This window comes from Oncorhynchus mykiss, chromosome 3 (genome assembly GCF_013265735.2).
Source record: "Oncorhynchus mykiss isolate Arlee chromosome 3, USDA_OmykA_1.1, whole genome shotgun sequence".
Classification (NCBI taxonomy): Eukaryota; Metazoa; Chordata; class Actinopteri; order Salmoniformes; family Salmonidae; genus Oncorhynchus; species Oncorhynchus mykiss.
This window is the reverse complement of record NC_048567.1, coordinates 43,347,047-43,373,861: the sequence shown is the minus strand read 5'-3', so window position 1 is coordinate 43,373,861 and position 26,815 is coordinate 43,347,047. Positions and strand designations below refer to the sequence as shown.

Below are 26,815 nucleotides of genomic sequence, written 5' to 3'. Positions count from 1 at the left end.
CTGTGTCCAAGAGCAACGATGAGACAGCCTATAAGGAGGTTAAAGACCTTTTTTATTTTATTGATTTATTTTAATTTTATTTCACCTTTATTTAACCACTTAGGCCAGTTGAGAACAAGTTCTCATTTACAACTGCGACCTGGCCAAGATAAAGCAAAGCAGTGCGACAAAAACAACAACACAGAGTTATACATGGGATAAACTAACATACAGTCAATAACACAATAGAAAATCTGTATACAGTGTGTGCAAATTTTAGGAGGTAAGGCAATAAATAGGCCGCAGTGGCGAAGTACTGGTGCTGATACTCCTTTTATATAGTCTCGTTATTTTTATTTTATTGCATTACTATTTTATTTTTTTCCTTTTTTGGGGGAGGGGGGGATTTTACCCCCTTTTCTCCCCAATTTCGTGGTATCCAATTGTTAGTAGTTACTATCTTGTCTCATTGCTACAACTCCCGTACGGGCTCGGGAGAGACGAAGGTCGAAAGCCATGCGTCCTCCGAAACACAACCCAACCAAGCCGCACTGCTTCTTAACACAGCGCGCATCCAACCCGGAAGCCAGCCGCACCAACGTGTCGGAGGAAACACTGTGCACCTGGCGACCTGGTTAGCGTGCACTGCGCCCGGCCCGCCACAGGAGTCGCTGGTACGTGATGAGACAAGGATACATTTTTCTTACTTTTTAACTCTGCATTGTTGGGAAAGGGCTGTTGTATTCAACACGTGACAAATAAAATTTTATTCAATATTTATAAACTGCACTTAATCAATGGATAGAACTGGTATCAAGGAACTCTTCGTCAGAGTCTATATACACTCAATTTCTGAATCCCATAAAATTTGTTTCTGTGATGCACAAACTGTGCGGTGAGATAGAATCAGAATGCATCTTGTTTGATGCAATCTGATGTTATTTGTCTTACATACACTGTCTGCCGTATGTTTTGGCTACAGTATCAATGCTGAGACAACGCAGATGCTTGTGGCTGTGCATGATCTTAATTGTAGCAAGTCAAACAACTCTATATAATAGCACCCAACATACAGTAACTATCACCACCACCATCATCATCATCATTATCATCATCATCATTAGAAAGATGGCGCCGAAGAACGTTTTACATTCTCCCAACCAATTGTGCTAATTTGTTCATTTTTTGCATTTTGTGTAACTTATTTTTGAACTTATTGTGTACATAATGGTGCTGCTACAATCTCTTATGACCGAAAATAACTTATGAACATCAGAACAGCGATTACTCACAGAAACTTTTTCTTTTGTCAAGTTTGACGAGAAGGATATCTTGCTTTCACTGGAACAGGCACAGATCCCCGCCTTTTGCATGAAAAAAAGACACAGGAAAAGGAGTCGCAGATCGGGCAGCCTTCTGAGAATCCGTTCTTCTTGCTAACATGCAATCATTGGAAAATAAAATTGATGACCTACGATTAAGATTATCCTACCAAAGGGACATCAAAAACACTTATGTTTCACAGAGATGTGGCTGAACGAAGATACGAACAATTTAGAGCAAGCTGGATTTTCCATGCATTGGCAGAACAGCAACGCTACATCTGGTAAGACGAGGAGTGGGGGTGTGTGTCTATTTGTCAATAACAGCTGGTGCGCGATGTCTAACGTTAAAGAAGTCTCAAGGTGTTACTCGCCTGAGGTAGAGTGCCTTATTATAAGCTGTCGGCTACAATATCTACCAAGAGAGTCCTCATCTATATAACTCTTAGCCATCTATTTAACAACACAGAACAAAGATGGCACTAAGACCACTCTCAACCAACTCTATAAGGCCATAAGCAAAGAAGAAAATACTCACCCAGAAGCGGTGCTCCTAGCGGCCAGAGACTTTAATGCAGACGAACTCAAATCAGTTTTACCAAAATTTTACCAGCATGTCACCTGTGCAACCAGAGGGGAAAAAAATCCTACACCACCTTTACTCCACAAACAGAGATGCATTCAAACTCTCCCCCGCCCTCCATTTGGCAAATCTGACAATAATTCTATCTTCCTGCTTCCTGCTTAAAAGCAAAAATTAAAGCAGGAAGCACCAGTGACTAGATCAATAAAAAAGTGGTCAGAGGAAGCAGATGCTAAGCTACAGGACTGTTTTCCTAGCACAGACTGGAATATGTTCCGGGATTCATCCAATGGCATTGAGGAGTACACCACCTCAGTCATCGGCTTTATCAACAAGAGCATCGACAACGTCGTCCCCACAGTGACTATACGTACATATCCCAAACAGAAGCCATGGATTACAGGCAACATCCGCATCAAGCTAAAGGCTAGAGCTACCACTTTCAAGGAGCGGGAGACTAATCCAGGCGCTTATAAGAAATCCCACTATGCCCTCAGACGAACCATCAAACAAGCAAAGCGTCAATACAGGATTAAGATTGAATCCTACTACACCGGCTCTGACACATGTCGGATGTGGCAGGGCTTGAAAACTATTACGGACTAGAAGGGGAAACCCAGACGCGAGCTGCCCAGTGATGCGAGCCTACCATATGAGCTAAATGCCTTTTAAGCTCGCTTCGTGGCAAGCAACACTGAAGCATGCATAAGAGCAACCAGATGTTCTGGATGATTGTGTGATCACGCTCTCGGTAGCCAATGTGAAGAAAACCTTTAAACAGGTCAACATTCACAAAGCAGCTGGGACAGACGGATTACCAGAATGTGTACTTAAAGCATGCGTGGACCAACTGTCAGGTGTCTTGACTGACATTTTGAACCTCTCCCTGACCGAGTCTGTAAAACCTACATGTTTAAAGCAGACCACCATAGTCCCTGTGCCCAAGGAATGCAAAGGTAACCTGCCTAAATGATTACCGCTCCATGGCACCCACATCAGTAGCCATGAAGTGCTTTGTATGGCTCACAACAGCATCCTCAAGGACACCCTAGACCCACTACAACTCGCATACCAACAGATCCCCAGATGATGCAATCTCAATTGCACTCCACACGGCCCTTTCTCATCTGGACAAAAGGAACACCTATGTGAGAAACCTTTTCATTGACTGCAGCTCTGCGTTCAACACCATAGTGCCCACGAAGCTCATCACTAAACTAAGGACTCTGGGACTAAACACCTCCCTCTGCAACAGCATCCTGGACTTCCGGAAGGGCCACCCTAGGTGGTAAGAGTAGGCAACAACATGTCTGCCACGCTGATCCTTAACCCACGGTCCCCTCAGGGGTGTGTACTTAGTCCCCTCCTGTACTCCCTGTTCACCCACGACTGCGTGGCCAAACACGACTCCAACACCATCATTACGTTTACTGACGACACAACAGTGGTAGCATTGACAGGGCTGCAGTGGAGTGGGTCGAGAGTTTCACTGTTACAGAATATGAAGTCACCCTCTCCTCTCGCCGCTGGGCGTCTGGGGCCTGCTGATGCTGCATGGCTGTGGCACAAAGCACCACCCTGTACCCTGTGGTAGAAAATCCTGTTCAAAGGTGCCCTCTCTCACCCTCCCACGCTATCCAGGAGCGCACCTGGAAACTGAAACCTGCGCTCTAACCTGCAGACACACCAGACATCACTAAAGCCTGTCTCACATGGAGTAAACAGTTGCATCCCCGTTAGCTCAAGCTCTTTTATCTATAGGTCACTAAACAGGCATACAGGAAGCACTGGGGCTTTCTGTGTGCTATTGTGTATTGCTAACATGTTTTTATTTTTTGGGAAAAGGGGATTTCATAAGGATCTGTAAGATAAGCGATATAGGATAGAAAATGGTGGGTTAAGGGAGCCTCAGTTCAGTGTAATAAACTGACACTAAGAAAGAGGCTGTTTAAAGGACCACATCAGAATGTTAATGTTTCTAGGTATTAAAGGACCACATCAGAAGGTTTCTAGTTATTAAAGGACCACATCAGAATGTTTCTAGGTATTAATGGACCACATCAGAATGTTTCTAGTTATTAAAGGACCACATCAGAATGTTTCTAGTTATTAATGGACCACATCAGAAGGTTTCTAGTTATTAAAGGACCACATCAGAATGTTTCTAGTTATTAAAGGACCACATCAGAAGGTTTCTAGTTATTAAAGGACCACATCAGAATGTTTCTAGTTATTAATGGACCACATCAGCATGCTAATGTTTCTAGTTATTAACTAACCCGTACAATCATTATTTTCAGTATTTTGCAGAATACAGAGATACATACAAAATAGCTGCTTTACAAAACGCTTCTCTTACATGGAGGCAACAAGCAGCATTACTACTCCCTTCCCTATCAACATCCCGTGTACTAGAAACACAAATCAGCCATGTCCATGACAAATCTATCTTGAAAGCGAAAATGTGCATGATACACAATTAGGAAAGCACATGCCCACATGTCAGACTGACCCACATTTTCACTTTCTCTTCCAACAGTTGTGCGTTGTGGGTGAAGTTGCCTGGATACGTGGATGACTGTGTGTGGGATGGGCGCAGGGTGGTTTTAATTGTTCCCCAGGGAGCAACGCCTCCATCTTGAGATGGACAGGTGGCAGGGCCACGCTTCGCAGAACTACTTTAATTGGGATCTTCAAGCTTGTATGAGGCGTCCTCTCATTCGCTAAAATGGGTGAGTGGCGCCCTCTCATTCGCTAAAGTAGGCGACTGATGCTCTCTCATTCGGTAAAGTGGGTGAATGGTGCCCTTTTGTTTCTGGGAGGAGGCACATGGTGTGTAAAGACTGAGAAGAAACACTCTTTCCTCCCAACTGGAGTCTGTGGTTTTGGGGGAAAGTGGACCCAGTGGACAAAACTGGTTCAATTGACATCATTACAACCAGTTTTGTACACTGGGAAAAGCTGTTGAAGGATGATAGATGCCACTGTAAAATAACATTAAAACATTACACATAGAGCACTGCACTTCAGGTGCCTCTCAGGAATGAATACATGTTAAAAGATGCCTTGCACGATCCAAATAGAATACATGTAATCTTAAAATGCTTCAAGGCGACGGTCTTGGAATATTGAAAGTGACAGCTATTTTATTTCATGATTAAAACTCGTTGAGCCCAAGAGGCATGTGTATGAAGTCTGTTAATCAAACAAACTTTATCACGCTCATACCTCAGGCTACAGTCAGTGAATGTCCGTCCTTCCAGTGACCTTTTAAATGACACAATCACTCTCAACCATTCAGGCAGACCTGTGGCTCAGCCCAATTTGAATGTGATAATAGGCTTGCGTTTCAGGGAGGTAAAAAGACAAAAATAATAATAATTGCCCGGCTCCAGACAATGCTCTGAAAAATGTATGAAACCAAGACCAGAAAATGTCCTGCATCTTCATGTCCCTCTCTGACCCCATTAAGTTGCCACGGCAACAGGTTTTACAATGCAAACCAGCTAGACGATGATTGTCGTGGAGGAGACTGAGTGAACAATCTATGAAGAATAACTAATAAAAGACAGGCATCTTTGTCCTGCAAAGCTTATATTTAAACCAAACATATTTAATTCATAGTACGCTATCCACTCGTACGCACAAGGCCTTGTTTCAATGGGGCTAAATGTACTCGGACTAAATATACTCAGTAGCAGAATGTCACAGGGCTATGGTGGGGTGAAACAGTCATCCCATAATGTATTGCCCTGGTGACCCAAGAGACCCGGGGGACTGTGGCAAGGACGTTGGTTTATTTGCTGCACATAAAACAGCATTTGGTTGGGATTTGGCTGGACCTGAAAAATGATTGGACGGATGAGCTCCTGAAAATTAAAGTAGACAATGAAAAAAAATGTTTTGTTTATCATTTGCAGCATACAGGAAGCCTGAACTAGGGAAATGTTACTCCATATACAGGGCCTTCGGACAGTATTCAGACCCCTTGACTTTTTCCACATTTTGATACAATACAGCCTTATTCTAAAATGGACTAAATACAAAATAATACTCAGAAATCTACATACAATAACCCATAATGAAAAAGCAAAAACAGGTTTTTAGAAATCTTTGCATATTTATTAAAAATAAAAACAGAAATACCTTTTAAAATAAGTATTCAGACCCTTTGCTATGAGACTCAACATTTAGCTCAGGTGCATCTTGTTTCCATTGATCATCCTTGAGATGTTTCTACAACTTGATTGGAGTCCACCAGTGGTAAATTCAATTGATTGGACATGACTGGGAAAGGCACACACCTGTCTACATAATGTCTCACAGTTGACAGTGCATGTCAGAGCAAAAACTAAGCCATGAGGTCAAAGGAATTGTCCGTGGAGCTCTGAGACAGGATTGTGTTGAGCCACAGATCTGGGGAAGGATACCAAAATATTTCTGCAGAATTGAAGGTCCCGAAGAACACACTGGCCTCCATCAATCTTAAATGGAAAAAGTTTCCTAGAGCTGGTCACCCGGGCCAAACTGAGCAATCGGGGGAGAAAGGGCCTTGGTCAGGAAGGTGACCAAGAACTCGATAGTCCTTCTGACAGAGTTCCAGAGTTCCTCTATGGAGATGGGAGAACCTTCCAGAAGTAAAATCATCTCTGGAGCACTCCACCAATCAGATCTTTATGGTAGAGTAGCCAGACGGAAGGCACTCCTCAGTAAAAGGCACATGGCAGCCCACTTGGAGTTTGTCAAAAGTCACCTAAAGGTCTCTTAGACCGTAAGAAACAAGATTATCTGGTCTGATGAAACCAAGATTGAACACTTTGGCCTGAATGTTAAGCATCACCTCTGGAGGAAACCTGCACCATCCATACAGTAAAGCATGGTGGTGGCAGAATCATGCTGTGAGGATGTTTTTCAGTGGCAGGGACTGGGTAGAAAGCTGAACAGAGCAAAGTACAGAGAGATCCTTGATGAAAACCTGCTGCAGTGCACTAAAGATCTCAGACTGGGGCGAAGGTTCACCTTCCAACAGGACGAAGAGAGGTATTGTGGTATGATGGGGTATTATGAGAAGATTGATGAGTAAAAAAAAAATAAAAATGTAGAATAAGGCTGTAATGTAACAAATTTTGGAAAAAGTCAAGGGGTCTGAATACTTTCCAAATGCACTGTAGTTTAGCATGGACGAGCCCTTACCAGCATACTTTGGAAACAGCAAATATTCATACGCCATGACTCAGTTCTCTAGATAATAGCATAGCCATAGCCAAAAACAACCCTAAATAAGCACGCGAGGTCCTCACAAACAGTTTCTGATTGATCAAATGTAACAGCTCAAAAGGTTACATTAACACGTTCGCCATGGTGATAAATCCTGTTGGAAGGTAGAAGTGAAAGGAGGAATAATCCGTATCTTCAGAGGGGTGAAGTCAGGTGAAGTCAGTGAAGTCAGGGCACAACACATTGGCACAGAGGTTTAATGTGGCTGCTCGCCAATGGCCTCATTGGGAGAAAGTAATATAGTAAGCTTTTAATAGACAACAATAGCCATTGTGTTTGCTTGTACTGTTTTGGCCTCAGGGTTAGACCAACGCAGGAAGAGTGAGTGGACACTTCAATGACTTGTATGATTAGTGACTAAGTGCATGACTGATATTGGACTGTAAGCCAATTATTGCAAATTATTCTTTGTTCCTATGGTCCATTAGGCAATTACAAAAGTGAGAAAACTGCTTGCGATGAAAAGTGCACCCTTGACAAGGGAATTAATTTGACAAATTCTACATTTAGACATACATTTTCAATTGTAATTATGCTAATTCAGTTGGTTTTAGTTGGTTTTATTTATTTAATTTTATTAAGATCACCATTAGCTGTTGCAAAAGCAGTCATTACTCTTCCTGGGGTCCACACAAAACATGAAACATGACATAATACAGAACATTAATAGGCAAGAACAGCTCAAGGACAGAAAGGCATACGTAGCCTACATATCAATGCATCACACAAACTATATAGGTCAAATAGGGGAGAGGCGTGGTACCGTGAGGTGTTGCTTTATCTGTTTTCTGAAACCAGGTTTGCTGTTTATTTGAGCAATATGAGATGGAACGGAGTTCCATACAACAATGGCTCTATATAACACTATATGCTTTCTTGATTTGTTCTGGATTTGGGGACTGTGAAAAGTCGTCTGGTGGCATGTCTGGTGGCATGTCTGGTGGGTAAGTGTGTGTCAGAGCTGTGTCAGAGCTGTGTGTAATCCCAATCAATTTAGGATTTTCAACACGTTAATGTTTCTTATAAAAACAATAAGTGATGCAGTCAGTCTCTCGTCAACTCTTCGCTAAGAGAGATTGGCATGCATAGTATGTATATCATCCCTCTGATTACAATGAAGAGCAAGACGTGCCGCTCTGTTCTGGGCCCTCTGCAGCTTAACTAGGTCTTTCCTTGCAGCACTAGACCACACGACTGGACAATAATCAAGATTAGACTAAACTAGAGCCTGCAGAACTTGCTTTTTTGGAGTGTGGTGTCAAAAAGTCAGAGCATCTCTTTATTATGGACAGACCTCTCCCCATCTTTACGACCATTGAATCTATATGTTTTGATGATTTTGATGATTGCGTTTGATGATTGCGTATATGGTTGAATTATCAGCATACATTGACACACATGCTTTGTTTAATGCCAGAGAGCTGCCCTGCAGTACACCACACTTTACATGTTTGACATTAGAGAAGCTTCCATTAAAGAAAACCCTTTGAGTTCTATTAGATAGATAGCTCTGAAGCCACGATATGGCAGAGGTTATGAATCCACGATACAACAGGTTATGGTCAATAATATCAAAGGCTGCACTGAAATCTAACACTTCAGCTTCCACAATCTTCTTATTATCAATTTCTTTTAACCAATCATCAGTAATTTGTGTCAGTGCAGTACATGTTGAGTGCCTTTCTCTATAAGCATGCTGAAAGTATGTTGTTAATTTGTTTACAGAGAAATAGCATTATATATCTGCTGTTAGAACCAGTAAAGGCCGCTTTACCACTCTTGGGTAGCGGAATTACTTTGGCTTCCCTCCAGGCCTAAGGACAAATACATTTCTCTAGGCTCAGATTAAACACATGACAGATAGGAGTGGCTTTAGAGTCAGCTACCATCCTCAGTAGCTTTCCATCAAAGTTGTCAATGCCAGGAGGTTTGTCATTATTGATCAATAACAATATTTTTTCCACCTCTCCCGTACTAACTTTACACAATTGAAACTTGTAATGCTTTTCTTTCATGATTTGTTTTTTTTATGCATGATATGATGTCTCACTGTTCGTTGTTGGCATTTCCTAAAGTTTGCCCACTTTACTATTAAAAATCATTTTTTTAAAGTACAGGGCAAATATATTGTTTATTATATAGCTATATTCACGGTACAAAACAAAATTTCACACTCGATTACTGGTATACTGAAACTTCGGTACATTTTCAATACTAGAACATGAAAAAACGTTTCGATACTAGAATTTTTGTTACTTTCAGTACTTATGTCAAATGTGTCTCACGTCATATGCGGATTGAGAGGATCAAGTCTGTCTAGTAATTTTCTTAACCTCTTCGATATAGGGGGCGCTCTTTTAATTTTTGGATGAAAAACGTTCCCGTTTTAAACAAGATATTTTGTCACGAAAAGATGCTCGACTATGCATATAATTGACAGCTTTGGAAAGAAAACACTCTGACGTTTCCAAAACTGCAAAGATATTGTATGTGAGTGCCACAGAACTGATGTTACAGGCGAAACCCAGATAAAAATCCAATCAGGAAGTGTCGCATTTTTTTAAACCGCCTCATTCCAATGACTCCTTATATGGCTGTGAAGGACCTAGGAGTCAGCTTACGTTTTCCACGTTTTCCCCAAGGTGTCTACAGCATTGTGACGTATTTTTAGGCATATCATTGGAAGATTGACCATAGGAGACTACATCTACCAGGTGGTCGGTCGCTTGGTGTCCTCCGTTGCAATTATTGCGTAATCTCCAGCTGCAGTATTTTTCCGTTTGCTTCTGATGAGAAGCCAACTGCCACCACTGATAGATTATCGAATATATATGTGAAAAACACCTTGAGGATTGATTCTAAACAACGTTTGCCATGTTTCTGTCGATATTATGGAGCTAATTTGGAAAAATGTTCGGCGTTGTAAGTGACTGCATTTTCCGGTCTTTTTCTTAGCCAAACGTGATGAACAAAACGGAGCTATTTCGTCTACACAAATAATATTTTTGGAAAAAATGAACATTTCCTATCTAACTAAGAGTCTCGTCATTGAAAACATCCGAAGTTCTTCAAAGGTAAATTATTTTATTTGAATGCTTTTCTTGTTTTTGTGAAAATGTTGCCTGCTGAATGCTAGGCTTAATGCTATGCTAGGCTATCAATTCTCTTACACAAATGCTTGTGTAGCTTTGGTTGAAAAGCATATTTTGAAAATCTGAGATGACAGTGTTGTTAACAAAAGGCTAAGCTTGTGTTTGAATATATTTATTTCATTTCATTTGCGATTTTCATGAATAGGAAACGTTATAGTAATGAGCTTGAGGCAATGATTACGCTCCCGGATACGGGATTGTTCGACGCTAGAGGAAAATCATTTTTAAAAAGTACAGGGCAAATATATTGTTTATTATATAGCTATATTCACGGTACAAAACAAAATTTCACACTCGATTACTGGTATACTGAAACTTCGGTACATTTTCAATACTAGAACATGAAAAAAAACGTTTCGATACTAGAATTTTTGTTACTTTCAGTACTTATGTCAAATGTGTCTCACGTCATATGCGGATTGAGAGGATCAAGTCTGTCTAGTAATTTGTCTGAATCTTCTTAAAGGTTGCAGGAGTAAGCTAGCCGGGCTACTTGCACTTGCACACGCAGCTGACACAGCATGAGTTGCTATTGAGGAACAAGAGGAGAGAGAAAATGCCGACAGCATGGCTTCTTCAAATGAAAACACCATACTTTCACGCCCGCAGCTTGTTGACAAAACTGGCTCCACAAGCGAACTATGGGAATACTTTGCTTACAGAGTAGATGATGAGGGCTACTGAAACAACTATGCAAACGGTGTTAGTTACAAATCAGTGCAGGGGAGGTTAAGTTGCAAAACGACATAAAAAAATATTAACACGTGACATTTACATTGTAATTTTATTGTACTAGCAACTAAATTCTAATTATTTTAGAGTGACAATGACATGAATGTACACTTACAGGCCAATTTATTAGGTACATCACCCTGTTCACGGAAATGAATCGCTCCTACAGACAGTGAGTCACGTGGCCCGTGGCTTGCTATGTAAAGCAGACAGACAGGCATCGAGGTACTCAGTTACTGTTCAATTGAACATTAGAATGGGCAAAACTTGTAACCTAGGCGACTTTGAGAGTGGTATGATCTATGATGCCAGGCGCACCGGATCCAGTATCTCAGAAACAGCCACCCTTTTCACGCATGACAGTGTTTATGTTTTACCGAGAATGGTGCGACAAAAAAAACAATGTGGGTGAAAACAGCTTGTTGATGAGAGCGGTCGAAAGAGAATCCCAAGAATCGTGCAAGCTAACCGGTGGGCCACACATAATGGCACAGTACAACAGTGGTGTGCAGAATAACATCTCGGAACACATAACTCGTCGATCCTTGTCACGAATGGGCTATTGCATAGGACGACCACAACAGGTTCCAGCGAAAAACAAGAAGAAGCGGCTACAGTGGGCACATGGTCACCAAAACTGGACAATTGAGAAGTAGAAAAACATTGCCTGGAACATGACAGCGAGTTCAGTTAACTTGAGTGACCGACGCAGTCCCCAGACTACAACCCAATAGAGCATATTTCGGATGAGATTAAACAGGCTGTTCGCAGCATGAATGTACCAAAGTCCAATCTCCAGCAACTGCGTGATGCCATCACATCAGCATGGACCAACATCCCTGTGGAACGTTTCTGACACCTTGTAGAATGCACCAAAAAATTCAAGCTGTTCTGGAGGCAAAGTTAGGTCTGACCCGGTACTAGATGGGTTTACCTATTAAACTGGCCTGTGAGTGACATTCGTGTGAGCATTATAATATGATTACAAACCAAAAGTAATATGAAAGGCACTCATAACTTAGCTATGACAGTAAATTTAGACTACTTTGTGTTTGTCTGGCCGTGCTATCAGTAGCCAGTAGCCTACCAGCAGCCCTGTGCAGAGCATTGCACCCTGGGAGTTGGATTGCACTCTGGGAATCGTAGTATGCTGTGTGAAATCAATTGCATTTCTATGGAGTGTAGACTATTGCAATATAGAAGCTTCAGAAATGAGCTTCCAAGTGTTATGTCATTTTGGAACTAAACGATTCATCTAATACATTAAACGATTTAGCTGTAATGAATAATGAATCATACTGTAGGTCTAAGAAAATCATTTGTCCCAAATGTATGGCCATAGTGTTACACTCGCTGATGGAAGGATGGGACCAAGGTGCAGAGTGGTAAGCGTACATCTTACTTTATTCAATGAACACCGAAAAAACAACAAATACAAAACGTAAAGTTTAGTAGGGTTAAACAGCACAGTACCAAAACAAGATCCCACAAACTACAGGTGGGAAAAAGCTGCCTAAGCATGATCCCCAATCAGAGACAACGATAGACAGCTGCCACTGATTGGGAACCATACCCGGCCAACAAAGAAATAGAAAACATAGATTTGCCCACCCTAGTCACACCCTGACCTAACCAAAATAGAGAATAAAAGGGCTCTCTAAGCTAATACACTTTATTTTCTTCTGTGGTATCGTTTCGGTATCGAGTATCGTTTTGGTATTGTATATCGTTTCGGTACAGAGTATCGTGATACTAAACCTGGTATGGTATCAAAACCACAATTCTGGTATTGTGACAACACTACACTCCATAGGAGGCCCTGTGTTAGGTTTCCATCCAATTGGCGACAGATTGTCATGCAAATATAAAGAAAATATGTGCATTTTCCCACCAGTAGTGTTTCCAGCAAACTGACTTGTTGCAGATAAAAATCTGTGCGTGATGATGTAGTGCACAGACAAAAAAAAAATTCGCTTAAGTTTTCAAGTACCAAAATAAAAATGGTGTTAAATAGCAAATGTGCCCACTCTGTTCTTGACACATGAACTCTAGCCAACAGCTAGCAGATACAGTGAGGGTAGGCTGTGCGGGTAGTTTACACATTTATATTATTATGGATGAGAGCGAGAGTATTTGTATTTGTCAAACAGAAGTCAAGCATCGATCATTATGTCACCAGAAATAGACCCTCGATATTCATTGGAAAGTAGAATCAAGCTCATGTCCGTGCACTTTCATTTGTAGCCTCATAAACTGCATGGCTTCCAGAATCGTCGTGGGAAGAACCATATCATCGCGGGACTCCAAGTTTACTTCGATATGATGGTTATAATATGAAATAAAATATTATATTAATTTTACCGAAACAAAAAAATCCCACCATGTTGAACAAACAAATTATCTGTCAGCATTTATAAAATTGTACAGAAACGTCCTGTTTCTATCATAGCTGTTGTGTTTATATTTTACATGGTATGACTTTACTAGCATAAAAACTGTGGATGGAAACCTGGTTTGTGTCCTTTTAAAACTTCAATTAATTTTGTTGCCAAATATGATCCCTTACATGCCCTGCACACACACTCTTCTCACATAATAAAAGCTTTCAAATGTTTCAGGTAAATTCAAATCGCTACATTGTGTGCCTGTGCTTGTGTGCGGGTGTAATTGTGTGTATGTGTGTGCGCACGCAAGTGTGATAGTGTCAGATGTAATGATTTCCCAAAATGCCCTTCCAAATCCTTCAGAATCAGGCTGTAATTTGTATTGTAGCTGTTCATAAAAAAGCTTCACTTCCGTTCTGGATCAATATACGAATGAATGAAGCAAAGACCTTGTCCTTTACAATGGTATCTGTAATGGTATCTGTTATATTAGGAAAGAGCAGATGCCAGATCTGCTCTTTCCTAATATAACAGATACCATTACAGGTCTTAACCAAACTGAGACTCACCACGGAGAGCCAAGCACCTTACCACACTTCACCTCACATGCAGTGCATTCGGAAAGTACCCCTTCCCTTTTTGCACATTTTGTTACGTTACAACCTTACTCTAATGGGGATTTTTTTTAAATGCCTCCTAAATCTACACACAATACCGCATAATGACAAAGTGAAAACAGTTTTTTAGAAATGTTTGCAAATGTATTAGAAATAAAAAGCAGTACTTATTTACATAAGTATTCAGACTCTTTGCTATGAGACTTGACATTGAGCTCAGGTACATCCTGTTTCCATTGATCATCCTTGAGACGTTTCAACAACATGATTGGAGTCCATCTGTGGTAAATTAAATTGATTGGATATGATTTGGAAAGGCACACACGTGCCTATATAAAGTCCCACAGTTATCAGAGCAAATACAAGCCACGGGCGTAGAGCACCTAGACAAGCCTTTATGGTTGAGTGGCCAGACAGAAGCCACTCCTCTGTAAAAGGCACATGACAGCCAGCTTGGAGTTTTTTCAAAAGGAACCTAAAGGACTCAGACCATGAGAAACAAGATTCTCTGGTCTGATGAAACCAAGATTGAACTCTTTGGCATGAATGCCAAGAGTCACATCTGGAGGAAACCTGGAACCATCCCTACAGTAAAGCATGGTGGTGGGAGCATCATACTGTGAGGATGTTTTTCAGCGGCAGGGACTGAGAGATTAGTCAGGATCAATGGAAAGCTGAACAGAGCAAAGTAGAGAGAGATCCTTGATGAAAACATGCTCCAAAGTGCTCAGGACCTCAGAGTGGGGTGAAGGTCCACTTTCCAACAAGACAACGATCCTAAGCACACAGCCAAGACAACGCAGGAGCAGCTTCGGGACAAGTCTCTGAATGTCCTTGAGTGGCCCAGCCAGAACCCGGACTTGAACCCAATCGAGCATCTCTGGAGAGACCTGAAAATAGATGTGCAGCAACTTTCCCCATCCAACCTGACAGAGCTTGAGACGATCTCCCGAGAAGAACGGAAGAAACTTCCAAAATACAGGTGTGCCAAATTTGTAGCTTCTTACCCAAGAAGATGTGAGGCTGTAAACACTGCCAAAGGTGCTTCAACAAAGTACTGAGTAAAAGGTCTGAATACTTATGTAAATGTCATATTTACATTTTTTATTTGTAATACATTTGCACACATTTCTAAAAACCTGTTTTTTCTCCGTCATTATCAGGTAGATTGATGAGAATTTTTTTTAAAAATAATTTTAGAATAAGGCTGTAACAAAAAAAGGGGTCTGAATACTACTTTCCAAATGCACTGTATTTTAATGACTGTATTTCCTATACCATTATGTTATACACACAACACAAATTGCATGACAGGTAGCTAACGAGGTACCGCCTCGTACTGATCAATTTATTCTAGTATTGCAGCACGAAAATGTCCATTACTCTCTAATTTGATCCCAGTTATTGATGGTGCACCTGCGTCACATGGGCTAGACATAGTCGTCTCATGGTCTTGACTTTCTTTGATGTGATCAATGCTGAGGAAAGACAGAGGTATTTGCAGTCAGTAGACAGTTGTAAATGTCACACAGGAGATACTATGAAGGTCAGAGGATCCACACAATGTAAGTGTCAGTTAAAACCTGCCGGCTTTAAAGTGAGAGTCCTATGTGCTTCGATAGAGTCGATTTCCAAACTTCTAAATGAGCAGTGACTGGTAGCTCTAACCCATGCTGGCCTAGTGCTGAGCCCTGTCAGCCAGGAACCCTTATCCAATACATCACTGTCTGCTCTCATTGGCCCTCCCTCCTCCTCACCACCAGGTGAGAGCCAATCAATACCCTAGACTCGTTAGGATGCCACTAAATGGCCTTTTCTGTCGAAACAGTGTGACACAGGATGGAACGGTGCATTACTGTGTATTAAAAAGGCTACCTTAGGGGTGAGTGGAGTGTTGTGGTTCATTGCAAATTAGGGTGGAGGGAGAATGTTGCCAGTTTTCCTGTTATGGGATTGGGAAATGAATGGGAATCCACTAGGCTGGAAACCCACTGTCTGGCTGATGACAGATTCCGATAAAGACAATCAACAGGCATTAGAGGCAGTCATCTCCAACTGTCACACGTGGGTGTGAGGAACACCACGGGAATGGAAGGGTTCTTCTCATCAGAGACCGAGACAGGTATCTCCCTTTCCCTCTATGTTCGTCTCCTGCTCTACTTCTATGTTAGAGACCTCACTGTTTCCGCGTCCCACATTGAAGAAAAAGTCTCCTACATCTCTTTCATATCTCTGGAAGAATACATGTTTTCCTGTCTTTCTATTTCTTTCTTACTCTTTATCTATGTGTATCTTTCTGAGAGAAGCGTTCTGTCTGTATTTTTGCCTGGTCTGTTGGGTATTCCAAATCAAAAGATATCTTCTACGCAACATAAGCAGGAAAAACACACTGGTGACTTGGAGAATAAGACACAGTGGCAGGATTTTTCTCTTATTGTGATTATGCTGAACTAACAGACACATTGAGGCACACAGTGCAACTCCTAACAACTCATGTAAAAACTAGGAACAATGAGAGCAGCAGAGGCAAAAAGAGAAAAAAATATACTGTTGCAGACATAGTTTTAATAATTTTCTCTCACTGTTCAGAACTGGGATAATGGGGGAGCCAGCCTTTGCTGGAATTGATTGGTGGCACAGTAGCCTTGCAACAGAGGGAGTAGAATAGTGAATACATCAAGCTTTATAGTGGCCTCTGCACCGCAGAAACATCATATTTGTCTTTGAGAAAGGTGTAAGGATATCACATCCGTTCACCCCCCCACCCCCCCACCCCCACGCACGCATACACGCATGCACACGCGCACACACGCATCCACGCACGCACACTCACACCCACCTGGTGTATTCTCCCCTACTCTGATGCCCTATAATGCAGCTTGAGGAGCCACTATTGTTAATTAATGGCAGGCACCGGAGCATGGGATTTCTCATCAACCCCGGAGAACGATGCTGCAGAAGCATGCAAGTAGAAAAACACTCTAAAGGGACGCCATTGTACTTTCTGATCCGTTCCTTGCATCCTGCTCTACAGATCATTGGCAGCCGACAAGACTGAGGCAGTTCTTTACCTCTGGCTTCTTAATGGCAAGCGGCAGGGGAGTATAGTGACTTAATTTAATTAATTACGGAGCTAATCAGGTAAATTAGAGTGAATCCAGGTGGGGAGGAGGGTTACTGTGACGGAACCCAAAATGAAGCATATTGGTGGGGTGAGAGTGACACACAAAGTGCAGAACTCTTCAGCAATCTGGCAATCTAAAGAAAGATAAATAAACCTGGAGCATGGTCTGATATCACTGTTTAACTCAACCACAGTTTGTAGCTAAACAGTAAGTTCAAGCAGCCTACATCCAAGCTGAGCTGTCCTCTCTACACACTCTAAATTCTGCCTCCCCTGAACACCTTTACCCTAATCATGGACTGTGTAGCTTTAGGGCTATAGGCCCATGCCAGATCCTCAATTTAGAATAAGCGTTGTGGATGAAAACAATGATTTACCAAGCACTCGCCTAGTGTGAGTAATGAAACGTGTCACACAGTGCACTGATGTGTGCCAAGGTGAACTGCTCACCTCAGGGCAGTTGACAACACTGATCATCTTACCATCATTGGCTATGTCTGTGCAAATAGGGATGAGGATGAATCTGACCGTCTTTCAATGTGTTGGTATGAGTCAGTAAAATTAAATGTATTTGGAAGTGCATTTACGTGGGTAAGATTGCAGCAGTAGGTTCTGCAGGGGTCAACATATGTTAGAATGAGTCAACATATCTCTGCATTTGTGTAATCATAACTTGAGTCGTTCAGTGAGTGTCCATGTTTTGTTGTTGTGTACAAGTCAGAATGCGCAAGCATTTTTCATCGGTAAGTTCAAATTGGGTGAGTATGACTAACCTTGTATGGACAAGGGGCAGATGCCAGCCATTGTGAGCACTTCCGCATTTAAGACTTCGGTACGGTATGTGACCATATGTTTCAGTACCCATCAACATGTCCCAACATTTCCACTACCCGTCCATTCCAGGAGCTGTGGCTGCACTGATCCCTGTGCCTTAGGGTGTCTGTCTGGGTAGGCTTTCTCATGACATAACCGTATCCTGAACCACCCGCAACAACTGAGAGTATAATGAAACATCCAAGAGTGTATACATTATATAAGCTCAATGCATTACCCAACATACAGTCTAAAACAAGAAACTGTTGTAAAGGAAGAAAAACATTTTTGTTGACATGTTACAGAATTACAGAGTTGACTGGATGCGAGGGAGTCACAGAATTAAAATGTTACATAGTAACAGAGTTGACTGGTAAGATTTAGGACATAATAGAACTGAGTGGTTACTGAAACTACTAGTAAGGATAAAGGCCATGATACACTGGGAATTTTATTAAGTAATATTGCCGAGCAATTTTGCCAGCAATGGTTGATGTAACTATTTTGCAATGAAAATGAGCAACTTTTTATTATCTGGGAATGTTGATTGGCAGCTCCACTTATTGGGCAATTTGTAGGAATCCTCCAATCAGAGCACAGATATTGGTAATGTGATCAGTCTGTTCTCCAAAATATTTTGGAAAACATTGCAACCGTTTTGAGCTGAAGCAAGAGAGAAATCAACTCCCATGTTGGAGTGAAATGTTGGCCATTCACATCTCGTATTTTGCTCCACTACAATATTGTATCACGAGGCGTAAATAAATACATACTGTGTTCAATTTGTCATGTTTAACTGCTGAAATATCCACGGTGATGCTCATGCTAATCGATTAGCATGTTAACCGTAACCCATGCTATGTCAATGGGACAAACAGGCTAATTCGCTAGCTTGTCATGTAGATTGTCATGTAGATTTTACATTTAGTTTATTTTTATTTTTTTATGTTTAACTAGCTGGCTAGCTTGATTAATACCATTTACACTTCCTAGCATAAAATTCTGAAGTAAAACATGTTTAAATATAGTTATCCTTGTCTGCGTTGCCGTTGACTTGATTGGCAGTAGGTTGAGTGGATGCCCAAGGCAACACCTCTTTAATGCTTGTTTGTTAGCTAATAAATTCCAGTACAGATGAGGCAGCCAACAGGCAAGAAAAAGCAAAAGGAGATGAGAAAATAAATGTGGAAATTGAGTTTTAAGTTAAATATATACTTCATATGAAATACACTGCTCAAAAAAATAAAGGGAACACTTAAACAACACAATGTAACTCCAAGTCAATCACACTTCTGTGAAATCAAACTGTCCACTTAGGAAGCAACACTGATTGACAATACATTTCACATGCTGTTGTGCAAATGGAATAGACAACAGGTGGAAATTATAGGCAATTAGCAAGACACCCCCAATAAAGGTGTGGTTCTGCAGGTGATAACCACATACCACTTCTCAGTTCCTATGCTTCCTGGCTGATCTTTTGGTCCCTTTTGAATGCTGGCGGTGCTTTCACTCTAGTGGTAGCATGAGACGGAGTCTACAACCCACACAAGTGGCTCAGGTAGTGCAGCTCATCCAGGATGGAAACATCAATGCGAGCTGTGGCAAGAAGATTTGCTGTGTCTGTCAGTGTAGTGTCCAGAGCATGGAGGCGCTACCAGGAGACAGGCCAGTACATCAGGAGACGTGGAGGAGGCCATAGGAGGGCAACAACCCAGCAGCAGGACCGCTACCTCCGCCTTTGTGCAAGGAGGAGCAGGAGGAGCACTGCCAGAGCCCTGCAAAATGACCTCCAGCAGGCCACAAATGTGCATGTGTCTGCTCAAACGGTCAGAAACAGACTCCATGAGGGTGGTATGAGGACCCGACGTCCACAGGTGGGGGTTGTGCTTACAACCCAACACCGTATAGGACGTTTGGCATTTGCCAGAGAACACCAAGATTGGCAAATTCGCCACTGGCGCCCTGTGCTCTTCACAGATGAAAGCAGGTTCACACTGAGCACATGTGACAGACGTGACAGTCTGGAGACGCCGTGGAGAACGTTCTGCTGCCTGCAACATCCTACAGCATGACCAGTTTGGCGGTGGGTCAGTCATGGTGTGGGGTGGCATTTCTTTGGGGGGCCGCACAGCCCTCCATGTGCTCGCCAGAGGTAGCCTGACTGCCATTAAGTACCGAGATGAGATCCTCAGACCCCTTGTGAGACCATATGCTGGTGCGGTTGGCTCTAGGTTCCTCCTAATGCAAGACAATGCTAGACCTCATATGGATGGAGTGTGTCAGCAGTTCCTGCAAGAGGAAGGCATTGATGCTATGAACTGGCCCGCCCGTTCCCCAGACCTGAATCCAATTGAGAACATCTGGGACATCATGTCTTGCTCCATCCACCCAGTTGGCGAATGCTTTAATCCAGGTCTGGGAGGAGATCCCTCAGGAGACCATCCGCCACCTCATCAGGAGCATGCCCAGGCATTGTAGGGAGTTCATACATGCACGTGGAGGCCACACACACTACTGAGCTTCATTTTGACTTGTTTTAAGGACATTACATCAAAGTTGGATCAGCCTGTAGTGTGGTTTTCCACTTTAAGTTTGAGTGTAACTCCAAATCCAGACCTCCAGGGGTTGATAAATTTGATTTCCATTGATCATTTTTGTGTGATTTTGTTGTCAGCACATTCAACTATGTAAAGAAAAAAGTATTTAATAAGAATATTTAATTCATTCAGATCTAGGATGTGTTATTTTAGTGTTCCCTTTATTTTTTTGAGCATTGTATATTATTCATGTCCATGTTGCTCATTGCTCATCATTTGCACCAGTGTCTCATACCCCGCTGTGTTGCCAGCAACATTGCCCCCAAAAACTGGCAAATGCCTTAAGACTTGAGAGAGTAATGGAGCCAACTGGTAACTCCTGTGCTATGTGACTGAATCACAAGATTCAAGTTGATGTGACGTACTATTCTCACCAGATTGTCACTGGCAGGTTGAGGATGTTCAGCCCTCAAGGAAAGGCTGTGCCAATACTGATAGAGACTGACAGCCCAGAGAGAGAGCATTGCGTGACAGTGGCTGACTGTGACTGTTACACATGCACATACACAGAGGCATACACACACAAATGCCAACACAAAAAACAACAGCTGGGGTACATATTCTACTTCATACACTTGCGCATTCATTAGCCAGCTCTCTACCAGTAATGTTTATACCGATTTTCATGAATAATAACTGAGCACACACTGGAATTACGATTCATCAACATGCAATGATGCAAAATTTGAATTATCGCCAACTGGCAAGAAAAAGGGATGGATGAATGCATAGAGAGATATTCTTATCTTGGCATGGAATGTTACCTAACTGTTGTAGGAACGTTACATGTTTGCTGGGTATATAGCTATCCAACTCTACAGGTACATATCCAACTAAAGTGTAGGGATACGTAATAGCGACAAGCTCAAACGGTGATGTTTCTGGGGAACAATGGTCTGTAAAACCTTGGCTCCATTACATCCAATCATACAGGACATACAGTACCTGATTCCCCAGTCTTTTTAAGAACTGATTTCACTCATTTATCCTCTTAATCTAGCCCTTCCGTCTTACCAATAATTTGTTCTTAACATCAATTTGTATCATCCATCCCTAGGAAAAGCATTTGATCTCTGTCACTGGACTCTTTAGCCTCATGTGCTTAAGAGAGGCAGCATCAATCAAGGTTTCTACTGTACATTCCGTTTACACTGCCATTGATTCTCCCATCAACCATTTAATGTATTCCACCCATTCACTCTCTACAATCTATAATAACTATCCTTTTTAATCTAACCTTGCGCATATACATTTCCACACACAGTATACCTTCCAATCTATACTTTCTATAGCTTCTCTCCCAAAAAAAGTAATATCTGGATCGTCTAAAACCTCCAAAGCCACACCATGCTCAATCTCGGCTCCCGCATGTTACACTCCCTGTCTATTTGTTATTTCATCCTATTTGTCTGGGGTCCATCTATCATCAAAGCCGTTCCCCATAAACCTAGATTTCTGACTGGCTCGATGCAATGTTAGCCCTCTCCATCTCTAGCCTGAGGTCAGCTCTGGGATTGAGATGGTGCAGTGGAGATAGTGGAGAAGTGTCACTGAGGGGATTAAATATTGATGAACAGAAAGGCCTTGCCTCTACCCAGTACCCTCTGGCTGCGAGCGAGCGAAGTCATGCAGTTATGGGCAGAGAGAGAATCTGAAACAAACAACTCAAATGTCATCAGGGGAGCAGAATAGAGAAACGGATGGTAACTTGGATCCCCAGGAGCATCTTAGGAAGTCGGAGTCCTATCCTGTGAAAGTTATCGTTATCCTCTCCATACAACGCAACCATAATCAGATTCACTTGTGCTTCACTTAATGCTTTAGTCAGAGATCTGCTCTAACAGGACCTTATTTTTTTTTTTACATGCAAGCCCCCTCCAGCAGAACATCAATACAATGTAAATATGTACCAGAGGGAAAGAAAAGACATACATGAAGGCAGGGGTTTGAGACATGCAAGCCTAGTTTAGTTTGACGATGAATTACACAAGCTGGTTTTACTGCGCCAGGCGAGGGATCATCCCTTTGTTGTCCAACTAACTCAGTCCTTTATTTTCGCTTCGCAGAACCAACTGCAGACTCGCAGCATATCAAGATTTTGTTCATGTCAAAGAAGGGATATGAAGGTGTGTGTATTTTTACATAAATGTGCTAAGTGCTTCAACGAGGCAGTTTAATTCCAGGCGTTTTGAAGCATTCTCACTCATACCACAGATGTAGGTATAACTGATTATGTTATTTTGGGAACAATGAGACAGCTCGTAGGTAGCGCAGGCAGCCAAAGTGAGATGCTCTGTATCATTGAAGGCTAACTTTGAAAACAAAGACCAATGCAATAGCTCCACCTCGACCCTGCCACAGTTATTTAGGGCTAATAACACACTGATCAGTGACAAAAACACTTAAAATAACGACATATTCACATTAACGTCAGCAACAATAAACTCCCAACATTGAGACTAAGGACTGTTCGTAGCCAATCTTATGCCACCTTGTGTAAAGGACAAGCACCATGTTACACACGACTCTCTTCACCAAATCATTGCAACCAAGTTGCATCAAAATGTCCATTATGTTGATGAGCGCTCCATCAACAAATCATGAGCTGCTCTAAAATCTCTTTATGGTCGCCAAAAGGCAGCACTGTGCAGTACGTGTTGGCACTTACCGTTGATCCATTTGGCCTCTGGGTCATGGACCACAAACTCAGGCTTGAACAGATCTTCCACAGTGAGTTTGCTATCACTGCCAGCTTGGCTGTCCGCTGCAACAACAAATAAATAGGGGGAAAAGGTGCATTAATTCCAAACTCTATTAATACTGGGAACTCAATAATGATCAAATCCTTATTTTATCATTATCATTATTGATATTCCCCAGCATTGTTTATTCTCTCATACAAGGAGCGAGTAGCAAAATTATCATTTTTAGATGGAACTGTTAGCAGGCATAAGTGTGTCTGTGAGGGCCAATACAGCATGGATTGGAACGCTGGATGTCCAATCAGCATCCAGTATCCAAACAACCAGTTAAATGAAAGAGTGTACACAGAAGCATATTAGGTGTTTATAATGTCTTAGGTCTATGCTTTAGTCAGACAAATGACACTCAGATGAATATCGCATATAGAAGAGGTGGAGTGGTCTGTCAACAGGGACTTTAATCTAGGGCAGCTATGTATGTTTTTTGGCAGGACTCTTGAGAGTGTCATGCTTACTTTAGCCTTTATGAATAAAATAAGTTAGGATAAAGTCTTATAAGAAGATTGGATGCACATTAATGGCTTCACCTGCTCTAGAGGCAGATACTTCGAGCAACCTTTTAAATGCAGATGAAGAGGGAGTCAGTGGTGTACGAGTGAGGTAGGGAGTGATGGAGGGAGAGGGAGAGGGAGAGGGAGAGGGAGTCAGGGGTGTAAGAGTGAGGTAGGGAGGGAGAGGGAGAGGGAGAGGGAGAGGGAGAGGGAGAGGGAGAGGGAGTGATGGAGGGAGAGAGGGAGGGAGAGGGAGAGGGAGAGCGAAAGACAGAAAGAGAGAGGTGACAGTAGAGAAAGTGATATGGAGAAATTATATATATTAAGAAAACAACAGAACACGCACGCACGCACACGCACACGCAATGGTCATTAATAGGTTGTTATCCAACCTGAAATCCCTCAGCTGTGTAAACATTGCCTTTGTAAACATGTTTTAATTAGAAAATGTTAAGCCATCAGTAAAATAGAATGTTGTTAAGCCAATTGTAAACTAATGTTGACTTGGACAGCTGCTAATTGTGCAGCGCGAGAGAGAGAGAGAGAACGAGAGAGAGAGAGAGAGAGAGAGAGGAGGGCCAAATGATTTTGAATGTCAGCCATGTTGGCCCGGGCTGGATAACTACAGAGCACTCCTGTTTGTAAATGATGTGGCAGCCACATGCAATAGATAGCTAGCCCAGCAGACATTTGAGGGGTTGGAACATCAGGGGACAGTGTGGTCTCCTTGTATCTGTGAGTCATTCCAAACATGTTTGAGTACGTCACTCAACATAAACTGTTCTTCATTGCAGTAAATTGAGGAGGTCGATCAACAGCTGAGTGCTGATATGAAGTTAGTATAAAAGGTGCTGGCAAAAATGAGAAATGAGTAGCACAACTGAGCATGTAGCCCAAAATTCATCATAGAAAGTTGAGATATGTTAAGCAATAATGCCATTTTGGGGCTAATTTCCTTACTGTCACCAATAGTCTACCAAACCATAGGCACTGAACCACCTCTGGGACAGATGCTATGTCTCTCCTGCAGAACACAACTCTGGTTAATAAAGTAATGTACTAATTCTCCATGCCCAGTTCTGTACCTGGAGTGAGGAGGATGACAGACAATGTGATCAGAGAGCAGACCCCCAATATAACCAGCAGAGCGATAACAATCCCTTTCCAGTTCCTCTCAGGTGGAGCTCCCGCACCAAGGTCCTGTAAAGAGAGAGAGAGAGAGGGGGGATGAAGAGAGAGAGAGAGAGAGCGAGAGAGACAGAGAGAGAGAGAGAGAGATAGAGAGAGAGAGAGAGAGGGGGGGGGGGGGGGGGGAGAGGGAAAAGAGAGAGAGAAACAGTTATTAAAAGGGAGTTCTAAAAAAGAACAAAGTGGAGATACCTAGACATACAGTGTACAGAGCCACAAAACACAGGGATAAACATGCTAACAGCCCTACATGCATTTTTCGGATTTGAGTCCAAGATATTCTTGCATCCATCCATACAAACTATTTGATTGAAGACCACAGATTGTCAATACGTGAGTCATTTTATGTTGAGTCAGTTATGTAGGAGCTTACAAAAAATATAGCCATATGGTTGAATTGCTAGAAAGTCAAATTGAAAGCCAAATCCAATTCACAGTTCACAGACACTGAGCACGTCATACACATACATTTTTTAAAGCAGGGACACAATAGGCAGCAGAATGGGTCAGCATGGGTTGACCCCTACAATATAATGTAAACAATCTAAGAAAAAACAGAATACTTAAACAGCATAATATGTTATGATTGACTGCCGGTCATTGTGTCAGAATAGCAATGACTTCGACAGAAAAGTGAACATCTAATTATGTAGGAGTAGAAAAACGTAAACTAGGAAATGATATTCACAAAAATGTTAAGTATATGTTCAGCTTTATTGTAGTGGGTGTGCTAGCTACAGGTTTCAGCATTTCACCTTGAGCTGCATGGTGGGGCTCATTGTAAGCTGCATAGTAGCATTGACAACCAGCTTCATGGTGGGTCTCAAAATAAACTGCATGATATTGTTCAATCTAAGCTGCGCGGTGGGGCACGAGCAACATTATGGCATTCTGTGTTGAAATTCAACTCAGAGGTAAGCAGCGGTTTGTAAGCTGCATGGAGGGGCTCAGATGAAAGTGTATTGAGGGACTTCATGAAAAATGCAAGGTAATATTTCATCATTTGCATTTCAAGGGAGAAAGGCTATTTGCATGGTTGACTAGCTTTCATTAAAAACTCTCTCGGAGTCTCTCTCTCATACTCCTACTTCATGACTACTGAAGCAACTCCCCGGCACAAACAAGCAGCCTTTTACCAGCTGTGCTACAGTATCACTGTGTGTCATAACCCCTATTCGACAAGACAGAAACATAACTCAGGCATAGGACTACATGTTTTGCATTCAACAATTTTACAGCTTAACATGGTGGCGAAAGGACAGGTCAAGATGGCCGTCTGCTTCAATAGCCATGCAGTGGTGGGTTAAAGGCCCAATGCAGCCATTTTTATATCAATGTCAAATCATTTCTAGGTAACAATGAAGTACCTTACTGTAACATATTTCCTTTAAAGTGGCAATGTGTAACTATTTGGGTGACCTGACCAAATTCATATGAGTCATAGATATGTGATTCTACTTGAAAGCAAGTCTAAGAAGCAGTAGATCTGTTCTATGTGAGCTATTGCTATGCTTCCCATTCTTACTTTCAGTTTTGTACACCAGCTTCAAACAGCTGAAACAACAATATTTGTGGTTATGGAAAATATATTTCACAGTGGTTTAGATGGTACAATGATTCTCTACACTATACTAGCTTATTTTGTCACATAAACTGAAATTAGGTGAACTATTAGAGTTTAGGTAAGCAGGATATGGCGGAGCAATTTCTGCATATTACAACTTTAAAATAAGCAAAAATAGCTTTTTATGAAGCAATCATTTTGCTATGACTGTTTGGGTGTGGTCTGAG

General features: G+C 41.9%; 1 protein-coding gene across 2 annotated transcripts in view; it reads right to left on the bottom strand.

The window, feature by feature from the left end:
* The window catches only part of LOC110519984 (inactive dipeptidyl peptidase 10), a 344,103-nt gene that overhangs the window by 140,026 nt on the left and 177,262 nt on the right, over positions 1-26,815 (bottom strand). For both annotated transcript variants that reach the window (XM_036974136.1, XM_036974137.1), the window contains exons 2-3: positions 24,922-25,036; positions 23,252-23,347 (exon numbers count right to left, since the gene is read on the bottom strand). In XM_036974136.1, coding sequence (XP_036830031.1) covers positions 23,252-23,347; positions 24,922-25,036 — 211 coding nt within the window. The remainder of the gene's footprint in view (positions 1-23,251; positions 23,348-24,921; positions 25,037-26,815) is intronic.